This window comes from Borostomias antarcticus (genome assembly GCF_949987555.1).
Source record: "Borostomias antarcticus genome assembly, chromosome: 12".
Lineage (NCBI taxonomy): Eukaryota > Metazoa > Chordata > Actinopteri > Stomiiformes > Stomiidae > Borostomias > Borostomias antarcticus.
The window spans coordinates 24,157,482-24,169,365 of NC_140245.1; the positions used below are offsets into that span (position 1 = coordinate 24,157,482).

General features: G+C 49.2%; 1 protein-coding gene across 1 annotated transcript; it reads right to left on the bottom strand.

The window, feature by feature from the left end:
* Window positions 1–847: 847 nt before the first annotated feature.
* On the bottom strand, window positions 848–10,856 carry slain1b (SLAIN motif family, member 1b; the record flags this gene model as incomplete). Its single annotated transcript, XM_084446535.1, has 8 exons — window positions 848–914; window positions 1,526–1,814; window positions 2,197–2,346; window positions 3,051–3,434; window positions 4,245–4,394; window positions 5,772–5,906; window positions 9,032–9,171; window positions 10,306–10,856. The coding sequence occupies 8 exons, from the start codon at window positions 10,854–10,856 to the stop codon at window positions 848–850; spliced, it is 1,866 nt and encodes a 621-aa protein (XP_084302661.1).
* Between the last annotated feature and the right edge of the window lie 1,028 nt (window positions 10,857–11,884).

Sequence of the window (11,884 nt, forward strand, 5' to 3'; positions counted from 1 at the left end):
GAATAGAACTTTATCGTAAAAAGTGTTAATTTCAAAACAACTTTGTCACAGTGGAGAGATTAAGTTGGTGAGAAACACATTCAGACATTTGCTATAATTTGGTTACAATGCTTCACATTAAAAATTCAAGAATATTGCAGCAATACAATGCACTCAATAGTTAAAAGTTTACACAAATAATAAATATTATATATATATATTTATATTTCGCTTTGTATAAATAAGACCAAATATACCCAAACAACCAGGAGCGATTCAGATTTAGGTTTTAGCAGCAACTTTGGTGCTCTCCACTGGGAGAAAACACACCTGATTATTAATCAGTCAAACTTTAAAAATACACAAGAAAATCTGAGGCTTGGTTAGTATGAATTGGCAGCCATCTTTAGTAAGTCAGAGTTGCCCTCGAACCTGTGGTTATTGCACAATATAGCCATGAGGATCGATTCCCCGCGACACAGACCAAATTGGACACACCCATTCAATTTTGCCCTGTCAATATTTGGGCTCCCAGATAAAAAGATGGATCTACCCAGATCACCGCATATTCACCACGCCTCAAACAGCGTCTAGCACATTCATTCAGTAGGATGCTTTTTAAAAATATCTCGCAAGAACTGTGCATCTCAAAACACACTCATCTCTAATAGTGAGCTCAGTTGATGAGCAGTCTACACTTGAGGTTCTGTTTGGTCGACCTATAGGCTACGTACCCTCAAGAACACTTGGTGGTTGCAGTCAGTGACCCCAGCCAGCAGGGTGGCGCTACACTGCTAGAATCTTCTCCACTCTTCTCCACTTCACTGGACCCCAATCGATTCATTTGATCCATCCCCCCATGGGGCGCTCAGTAGCACCCGTCTCTCCAGCGCAGGGCGCTCAGGGTGGACAGGCTCTTCGGAGGCGTCAGGAGACTGGGGGGGAGGAGACACGACACAGGCAGAAAATGAGCATCGTCATCAGGGGTGTTCCACAAAATTCTGGGCCCTATACATTAACCATGGGCCCTCCCCAGAATCCAAACAAATTCCAGGATTTTCAAGGGCCCCTCTCCCTAGTGGGGCCCTGGGTAGTCAGTTCCACTCCCCCCCGTGACACCCATGATCGTCATCACAGAACAGACAATATACCAAGACTACGGTTGCAAAAGTCTGTGAATATTCACAAACTTCCCCAAATTCCCAACAGGAATTGATGGGAATAAACTGGAAATGTATTTAGCCTGGCTTCGCCACCCGGATCAGGTGAGCTAGAACTTTAAGGGAATTAATGTGAATAAATTCTGGAATTAATATGAATAAATTCTGGTTTTCCAGTTTATTCCTGTTAATTCCCATATTCCCAATTCCCATGGGAAGTTTGTGAACGTTCCCGGAATTTTACAACCCTAATTACAAACTCAATCTGAATATGAACGTAGTTTATGAAGGTACGAGGGGTCAGGCCAGGACAGGAAGTGCAGTTATAGTTCCCCTTCCTTTGGATCTACTGTCCAGCTGACGGGAGGACTTGGCGCGCGGCCTACCTGCGTGCGGATTGGCCGATCTTGCTGCGAGGGGCGGAGCTGGTACCCATGAAGGAGGCGGGGCGGGGCAAGCCGCTGCGGGAGCTGGCGGGGGGTTTCCCGGGTAACGGGATCCCGCTGCTACCGCCGCCGCCGCCGCTTAGCGACTGCAGGCTGGAGGAGATCGGCATGGAAACGGAGCCCTTGACGGTGGGGCTGACGTAGGCGGTGGCTTTGAGGGGTTGCCGCGACGACGCCTGGAAGTTGCCCACGCTCTGAACCCGGTTCTGGAGATGACCCGGGGAGGGGACTGGAGGGAGAGAGGAGGAGAACGTCATCTACCTGTTCCACAGAGATCCCAAAACCTCACTACACCACTATGGCCCTGGAACAGCTTGAACAGTTTAGTGTAATAGATGAGTCTTGAGTTTGACTTCAGCATCATGTTCACACAGGATGAATGATATGTCCTATTACAATTGTAAAATACAATACAAATAAACAGTAGAAAATACAGTACAGTAATAAATTAAGTCATATACATATACAATACTTAATTACTTAATCCTCTTTGTTCCTTGAGGAACATAAGGCTGTGACTATCTGCATATAGTGTGTATAGTGCAGTACTGTTCCTTTAAAACAGGTGCACATCAGGTGTAGTTAAAAGGGAAGCTTGTCAGGCGTCTTACTGGAGCACTGCAGCCTGGCCAGCCCATTGGACGAGTCGAAGCTCTGGCTGTTCCGGAGCAGGGAGGGGGACCCAAAGTGATTGGCTGGGTTGGGCACGCTAGGCATGCTGGGAGCTCTGACCAGGTTCGGCATGCTCCGCCGCAGTTTCTCTAAAACGGGGTACGAAGGTTCACGCAAACAACATCAACATCACGTCGTTTCATATTTCCGACTCGACTTTTTGGGTCGTCTCTCTTCAGGAAGGCTACGCCGACGCCACTCCCTCACTGCCTCGCTCGCTCTTTCAGAAGCAAAGCCTCCAGATATACAATGGCTCGGCTCTGCTGTGGCTTAATCTCCTCGCCCTATGCAGAGTCCCTCTCCTGTTCAGCTCGGGGAGGGGGAACGGATTAGCCTCGAGTCTAAGACCTTATGTAACGCCGGTGCGAGAGGCTTACTAGCGGCAGCTGTATTAGAGCCGTTAGCACATTAGAGAACGCTCGTCTGAGCAGCGCACAGCAGACCGATAAGCCAACCTCGCAGCGGTCTATTCTTGAACATACGAAAGAGGTTGATGACAACGTGAGATATCACACAAGAGCTCGTATTCTGCTCATTTCCAAATGGAAGATTCATCCAAATCATTATGGCGAATAACCGTGCGTACATTTAAACATACATAGTACAAACACACACAAACATTTCATTAGAAGTCGTCTTGGAAAGGGAATCCAATCATTACTCGCTACTTCTTTGAATTCAATCTTGACTCATTACTACTATACTATGCTTCTTTGATCCTTACATTAAAAGATAGTGTTGATCAGGAATATATGCATAATATGTGATAGGAGCCTGGGTCTTTCCTGCTCACCTGACCCCGTCCGTAAGCGCCGCTGCTTGGACATGTAGGGGCTGGAGGTGGGGCTGGAGGCGGGGCTAGAGGCGGGGCTGGAGGCGGGGCTGTCCTGGGGCTGGACCATCCTGGCGGAGGGGTTCTGGGGGGTGGAGGGCGTGGTGGGCGTGGAGAAGCTCCTTCGCCAGTCTCTGGCGCTGGAGAAGGTCTGGGAGCAGGGGAGGCCGCGCTGGAAGGGGCCGGCGCGGACCAGGCGGGGCTGAGGAGGGGGCAGCTGGCCGTAGTCTTCCTCCTCCTCCTCCTCCAGGTGGGCGTCGCCCCGCCGGGGGCAGAGATGCAGGGAGAAGCTGGCGCGCCGGCGGCGGCCGAGGGCGGAGGAGGAGGCGTAGTCCTGACGGAGACCTGGGGGGGGAGAGATGTGTAAAAGCGTGCAACACACACACACACACACACACTCTTCATCTCCTAGGGTTAATAAAGCTAAAGTAGGGCTCGGAGGTCTAGTACAACATGTTATTGGGAGGGGGGGCGAATGAGATGGACAGAAAAAGGAAAAAAGGGTGTTGACAGGGGAAGTGAACAGGGCACACTTCTTCTACAACACCCAAAAACAGTTCCAGAGGTATATCCTGGATCAAACCCTAAACCCCACCCCCTAAACACTTGCGGATATCTGACTGCATTAGACAGGTATAAGCGATGTCTTCAGCTAAAATAAGCCAAGCGAACGCATGTCACAGCCGTTACCATATCGCTTATGCCCATCACATCTTATTCGGTCTGATCTCCGCTAGGGTTGCAAATTTCAAGGATTCTCATTAATCGATAACTGTTAACCTTAACAAACGATAGTGGTTTAATTGATAAGAACATCCCGCGCTGGACTGCGCTTTGCTCGCTTAATTTTTGTGTCGTCTTCCGCTGTGTCGTTGAAATTTCCCAGCATCCCAATTAGCCTTGTGTGGCGCCCTCATGTGCAATCAGACCCTAAATCATGATAACATTTCACGCAACTCCCGTTGATAACGTTGGTCCCCTTAACAACCAATTAATCGAGTAACCAAATCTTACTCGAATAAATTCTGACAATTAATCGATAGTGGATTAACATCCCTAATCTCCGCTAGTACGCAGGTGATGGATGGGGCCTGGTTGATGGGGGCGGAGCCGTTAGGGGCGGAGCCGTTAGGGGCGGAGCCGAGAGCCACTCACTGTCCTCCTGCAGGCGAGCCATGACCTGGACGTCCGTGAGGTCCTGCAGCTTGTAGCCCAGCGCCACGGAGTCGTCCTCCGGCTCGGACGCGCTCAGCTCGCTGTCCAGCGAAGACTGGGGACTCAAGGCCGACAGCCTCAGGCTGTGTCCTGCGCACACACACACACACGCACGCACACACACACGCGCACATTATATACACCCGGCTACAGTACAGTGTATCTAAGGCCTAGCACATATTATAGTATGAGCTGCTTTTCTTAAGGCTTATAGGATACCATATTATAGTGAAAGGATCTGATATAGCAATTAATAATAATTACTGAACACATAATTACCATAAATTGTGACATTGAATGACATTCAAGATGTACTTAACGACTACAAAAACCGTCACTATGCCTTTAACAAGGATTGCTGTGACACATTCGGGGCACAAGCATCACGGAATACCGCCTTTGGTGACAAAAACACCATATTTCACACTACCAAGGGTGAGCCTGCAAAGGGACTTTCAACAGAACCACCATCTTTATTGATGGCAATTTCCCCAATATGGCCGCCGCATCGCCACAGACCTTCACATGAAAGACAACTGCAGTGGCAGAAACGCGGAATGAGCCGCGGCCGTTGGGTTCCTCGCCGTGACGAATGATGAACGATGAGGGGGGCGTCTCAACGGTCTGTAGTGGCTTCCTTTCCCCTGGCAGAGCCTCTGTAATTTCCCCTTGGGGGATCAATAAAGTACTACCCATCTACTACAAGTACCTCCCTTCCCCTCATCTGCACTGAGCTGAAAACAACCCAGATAGCAAGCGGATGTGTAATGATTCTGGGCCATATATGGGCCGGAACTAAGCCACAAGGGCCAGATCTGGCCTGTATATGGCCCAGATCCGCTTGCTATCTGGGAACGCAGTTAAGAGGAGAAGGCCACAGAAGTCGGCTGAGTCTTCCAACTAAGAGAACTAAATGTGAAGGAGGAAAATAGAGGAAGCCACCGTGGACTATTGAGATCCAGCCCTCGGTGTGGATCGCAGGGATGGGGATACGAGGACACAGGGCGAACTAGCGGAGCGGAGCGGCTTACTGCGATTGGCTGGGTGAGGGAGGAAGGCGGGACTTCTCTCGGTCGGGGCGGAGGGCTCCGCCCCCACGGGACTCAGGGCCAGGTGGAGGAGAGGATGGAGGGAGCGGGAGAACGAGGCTGGGGGAGGGAGAGAGGAAAGGAGGATGAACCACAGATGGAGAGAGAGGTTTCCACTAGAGGAAGGCATAAAAACCTCCATTCAAGATGTCAACCGCCATTTTAACGACTGCGACTACTGCAGGTTAAATTCCAGACTATTAAGGCTATATCAAAATGGCCGCCTCGAGACGCTCACTTGAGATGGTGATTTGGATAATAAGGATGAATCGCAACACAGGACAAAATACTGTGATAATCTAGTGATAATAACTAGCAGATTAGGGTAACCTAATGGTAAACAGCCTGTGTGTGTGTGTGTGCGTGTGTGTGTGTTTACCAGGTCTGTCAGGAGCTGTGGGGGTAGAGCAGGATTTGGTGGGAGCGGAGCTGAGGGGGGAGACGCCAGCTACTCGACCCCCCAGGGACCGAGCAGGAGAGGAGGGGCTGGAGAAGCCCCCCCGCCACCTGGATACTATGGAGGGAAGGAGGGAGCACAGGGGAGGAGGAGGAGGAGGAGGAAAGGAGGGAGGAGGAGGAAAGGAGGGAGGAGGGAATAAGTCGATATAGTGTATTGTAACTGACCCCTCCAATCGCACACATGCAGTGGAGGGAGGGCACCCGTATCCAACCACCTCAGCACGAGCGCACACACACACACACACACACACACACACACACACACACACACACACACACACACACACGCGCACACAGCTGTCAGTGCTCTCTAGACCACTCACTATGAACAGTGGTCATTACTGTGATGTCCAGTTACGTCACGGCCGGAGGGTCACATGAGTGGTCGTCATAAAACCACCATTCAGCAGAAGCCAAGGAGAGCATCTGGTGAGCAGGGCAGAGGACACAATGCTACACACACACAACCAACGCTACACACACACAACCCCCCACACACACACAACTCACGCTCTGCTCAATCCAACCCATTGAACACTAGCCACCACCAAGAACCGCATCACACACACACACAACCCCACACACACACACAACCCCACACACATACAACGCTACACACATACAATGCTACACACACACAACCACACACACCTCATTGGCTATTCACAGGGCAGAGGCTTACCCTGGGAAGAACACATGCAAAGCAAATATCAGATCTACCAAATATCAAATAACCAATCTCTCCCAAGATGCACAGAATGAATAAAGGATGAATAAAAAAAAAGTGTGTGTGTGTGTGGCCCTACAGTAGCCAACAGATGCATCCAGAAAAGACAGAGAGGGGGGGGGGGGGTGCTACCCGTCAATGGGAATTTAAGCCACGCAGCATCAAGGAAGGGCATATTCCTTTCACGTAAACACGGTTTCCACGGCAACCGGCCCGGGGTTTCCCGGAGCGAGCTGAAATATGACAGCCAGCTGGATTGTAGGCCAAGCCGGTGGGAGGCGGGGTCTCGCTCCGATTCCAATTACCCGTGTGAGATGAGGGCTTGCGGCAGAGAGAGAAGACGTACGTGGCGTCGGCGCGGCGTGCAGCGGACCAGGGCGATGGGCGGAGCCGACCTAGACGGCGGGAAGCCAGATACCGGCGGAGCCCAGAGTGCATTTGAAAAACCTCACGCACACTTTTGAGGTGAGAAGACTGACGGAACGCCAATGCCGGAATTCCCATTTCGGTTCCAGAAACGTTACGGCGGAATCATGATCCGTCTTTCTTCACGCCACTCTCACTAGGGACTTTAACCCTTTTAATACGACCACGTCACCGGCAACATTTTAAAAATATCTAACAAATATTTAATAATATTAAAAAAAAAAAATCTAACAAATCTAAAAAATTCATCACTCCAACACTTGCTGAAAGCTGAGAAACTGCGCTTTCTAGTATTAAAGGGAAAATCTAATTAATATTCGAAATGTCAATCCAATTAATATTCGAAATGTCAATCCAATTAATATTCGAAATGTCACTTTATTTTCAGGGTTAAAAGGGTTAAGCAACGATGGTTTTCAGGACTGCTACGGTGGCCGGAAATAGATCTGCTATGACGCTATCGCCGTAGCGGTCAAAACCGTTAAGCAAACAGCCGACCGGTCCCTATGGCCAAGCGTCTCTGAGACCTTGTAGCCTCTACGCGAAACAGGGGGTTTTGCCGTCGTAGAATCAGGCAGGTTTATCTATCGAGCACTGATCCATTTCCGGTCACCGTAGCGACCTGTCGTAGCGGTCGTTGCTTAAAGTCCGTATTAAGAGATTGAAGGTGGTAAGCTCGTTTTAATGCTCGCTCACCTTCCGGGGTTCTCTGTTCAGAGTGTAGGATATGATCTACATTATCTCTGTTCAGAGTGTAGGATATGATCTACATTATCTCTGTTCAGAGTGTAGGATATCATCTACATTATCTCTGTTCAGAGTGTAGGATAGCATCTACATTATCTCTGTTCAGAGTGTAGGATATCATCTACATTATCTCTGTTCAGAGTGTAGGATATAATCTACATTATCTCTGTTCAGAGTGTAGGATAGTATCTACGTTATCTCTGTTCAGAGTGTAGGATATAATCTACATTATCTCTGTTCAGAGTGTAGGATAGTATCTACGTTATCTCTGTTCAGAGTGTAGGATAGTATCTACATTATCTCTGTTCAGAGTGTAGGATATCAGCTACATTATCTCTGTTCAGAGTGTAGGATAGTATCTACATTATCTCTGTTCAGAGTGTAGGATATCATCTACATTATCTCTGTGGAAAGTGTAGGATATTATTTACATTATCTCTGTGGAAAGAATAGGATATCTACATTATCTCTGGAGAGTGTAGGATATCATCTACATTATCTCTGGAGAGTGTAGGATATTATCTACATTATCTCTGGAGAGTGTAGGATTTTATCTATATTACCCCTCGGGTCCTGGTGAGGCTGCCTCACCTGTCCCCTGCCCTGCCAAATACCTTCTCTATGGAGTACTACTGTACAAATGAAGGGTCACTTAGAATTAACACTTGACTGCAACTCTCCTGGGGGTCTCTCTAGGTAGGTGTGTGTGTGTGTGTGGGGGGGGGGGTGTCTGGAGAGACAGCTTCTGTACTTAGGCCTCCGTCCAAAATAGACAGGAGTTCGCTGATTCCAAAGAGGATCCACCTTCGAATGTCCAGACAGCACAAACTGATCTAAGGTCGACAAAATGTTGTTTTGTTGACTTACAAGAATGCAAATGATCGGTTTAGTTTCCCCCTTGTTTCCGTACAAAAGACATTCTCTGAAACCCACATCCTCGCATGTGGCTGGGACTTGGGGGGGGGGGTTTGTGTGAGGGGCCAGGTTAGCCTGTGAGGGGCCAGGTTAGCCTGTGGGTAGCATTTCCCGGGCTGACATCCACACGGAGCTCTGAGCAGCACGCTGACGCTCAGCAGTCTGTGTGCTTGTTATGGTAAAGAGACAGTGGTGTGATCTCACGTGGGTTAATTATCCTAGTCATCATACTAATTACACTGGGGAATCACACACACACACACACACACACACACACACACACACACACACACACACACACACACACACACACACACACACACACACACACACACACACACACACACACACACACACACACACACCTTGGTCCAATCTGAGGCACACTGAGCGTCTGGAAGCCTCCACCTCACCCCGGGGCCCGTCCAGCACCTGCCGGCACCACTGGAGGGTGGAGAGGGCGTAGCTTTTCCCCCGCGGCCGCGGCCTGGATGACACGTACAGCCTGCGGGGGGACAAGGGGAGAAGGACAGATTCTACTGAAACGCTCGGTCCAAAAAAGTGAGCCCTTACCCACCTCATCCCCTTCACACTTCTTCACTTGGGGGCCGTCGAAAGTTGTTTTGGTTTTGGTCGTCGAATCTCGGCAAGCAGGGTCAGCAGTGAGATTCCCGGCTCCTCCTGTCCACGTGTCGAAGTGTCCCCGAGCAAAAGACTTAACTCCAAATTGCTCCCAATGAGCAGGCTGGCACCTTGCATGGCAGCTGCCGCCATTGGTGTGAATGCGTGTGTGAATGGGTGAATGAGAGGCCATTGTAAAGCACTTTGGATACAAGCACTCCAAGTGCAGTCCATTTACCATTTAGGGTATTCAGTGATTCAAACCTGCTTTCCAAGCCTGCTCTGTTCTAAGGATCTGCTCATGAGACCTGGACCCTACCGTGTTAAGTGCGAACGAGAGAGGGGAGAGGAAAAAGTTGTTTTGACTTTTGCCTCCAATCCTCCTTCTCTCCTGATTTTGACAGATAAGAGTTCACTGAACTGTCTTATATCCTGCAACGTGAATTACGACAAAAACAGCACAATGGTACTAAACGGTAGGAGGTACATGTGCCATATAAACAGAACCAAAACGGGATGGTTTTAGTGTTCAAATAGGATGTTGAATGCTCCACCAATGCTTGTTTTCATTCTATTCACACCCACCGTCCCTGAATGTCTGATTTCCAACGGAGGAATAGAGCAGCGCCTCCATTTCAACAGGCACATATACATTCGGATTTTATTCAAATTTGATTAGCCCAGTCTATGGGGCAGTACAGCCTATAGGAAATGATGTGTTTTCATCTTGTAAAATCTCGGAGTGGCCTGCAAGTGCAGAAGACTAGACTACAAAGCCACACCTTCAAAGGTAATTGGTCATTATGAAGAATTGGGTATTGGCTGCTTGCAACGGTGTGATCAGATGTTATACGGCCCAATCAATTTATCAAGACACACTGTAGAGCCTAAATCACGACATGGTGTAAAATCAATTTCAAATCAAATTCAGATAAAAATAAAATGTTCCACCTGCCACAAGTTATGAATAAAGCCAGCCTACACATTAAGGCATGTTTATGCGACAGGGAAACGTTACCAGGAATCCTCAGACTCTTCAAAGGGAAATATGGAATCCAGGTCTAGAACCTCCACCTCGTCCAGAACCGTGGGCTCGCCCTCATCCCCGTCCAGAACCGTGGGCTCGCCCTCATTCCCGTCCAGAACCGTGGGCTCGCCCTCATCCCCGTCCAGAACCGTGGGCTCGCCCTCATCCCCGTCCAGAACCGTGGACTCGCCCTCATCCCCGTCCGCCTCGGCGGCAGCAGTATGCGGATGGAAGTACCCGAACGGTCCGTCCACCGTGCAAAATGACCCCAGGGAAGTCCGGCGCAAGAGAGTAGTTAGCGGACTGGGCAGGTGATATCCCCCGGGGGTGTTCCCGGTAACCCGGGCCGGCGAGGGAGGTAGGATGCGCGCGCTACCGGTGCATCCGTTAACGGCGCTCGCCCTCGTCCTGAGCTGCTCATTCTGCTTCTCTAATTTCCGAACCAGCTCCTGCAGCTTCTTCACCTCCAGCTCGGCGTTCACGGCATTGCTGTTGCAGTCGACATCCGTCATTCTCTGAGATTTCCACACCGCAGCATCCATTGGTTGTGTGTGTAGGCTGTTCCAGGTTCGGTTCTGTCTCCTGAAATAGACGGGTTCACGGTAGCTGGTGTCTCTCGTGCCACAGTGCAATAGTGCCCAATTCAACAGAACCGATTGGCTCCATCATCCAATGAGATGGTAGTAAGTCTCCACCCCCCGGAACTGATTTGTGAGTTAATCACTTTTCAGGTGAGCATCATTACCTAGACGGTGTGAGTGACACGTGTCAGCTGTCAATCAAGCGCAGTAGGCTACTGTAAAACTTAAAGCCATATTTGGTACTCCGCCAGTGTACCAACGAGGGCAAAAACTATTATCTTACTGTGCTTATGAGATCATGATGGTCTCGCGAGACTACTTATTGTGAAAGGCACAATAGCAGGACTAATAGACAGTAGACTAATAATTAAAAATACTCTCAGGTCAGAAGAAACCCAGTTTTTCCCAGATGATGAAAACATGACCTACTGTATTTTATGTGTACGTGTCGCCACCCAGTGGTCACACTTTTTCGGTTCATTTTAAGACTGTGGACATAAAGCTACTTTATATATTTATCTAGAGATATTGGTCCCTAAATCACTTAGATGCTGTCCTGTTCAGTACTGTGCTGGTCAATGGAAGCCCCCCTATCTGTAGCTAGTTACCATGGATGTATTAATAGAACTTAATACTAACTAACTAGCTAGTTACTTAGCTGATATATCATTGATTCTGAACCCGTACGCCAGCGACACACAGTGACCCGGTTGTGGGGTTACGGGGGGATGCAGACAGACAGACACGCAGGCACAGAACATTTCTGTCATGAAAGATGAAATTCGCAACTGACGGTTTTGTTTGAAGATAGCTCTGCTGGAGGTTCAGCACCATGGACATGTGAAGATAGCTCTGCTGGAGGTTCAGCACCATGGACATGTGAAGATAGCTCTGCTGGAGGTTCAGCACCATGGACATGTGGAGATAGCTCTGCTGGAGGTTCAGCACCATGGACATGTGAAGATAGCTCTGCTGGAGGTTCAGCACCA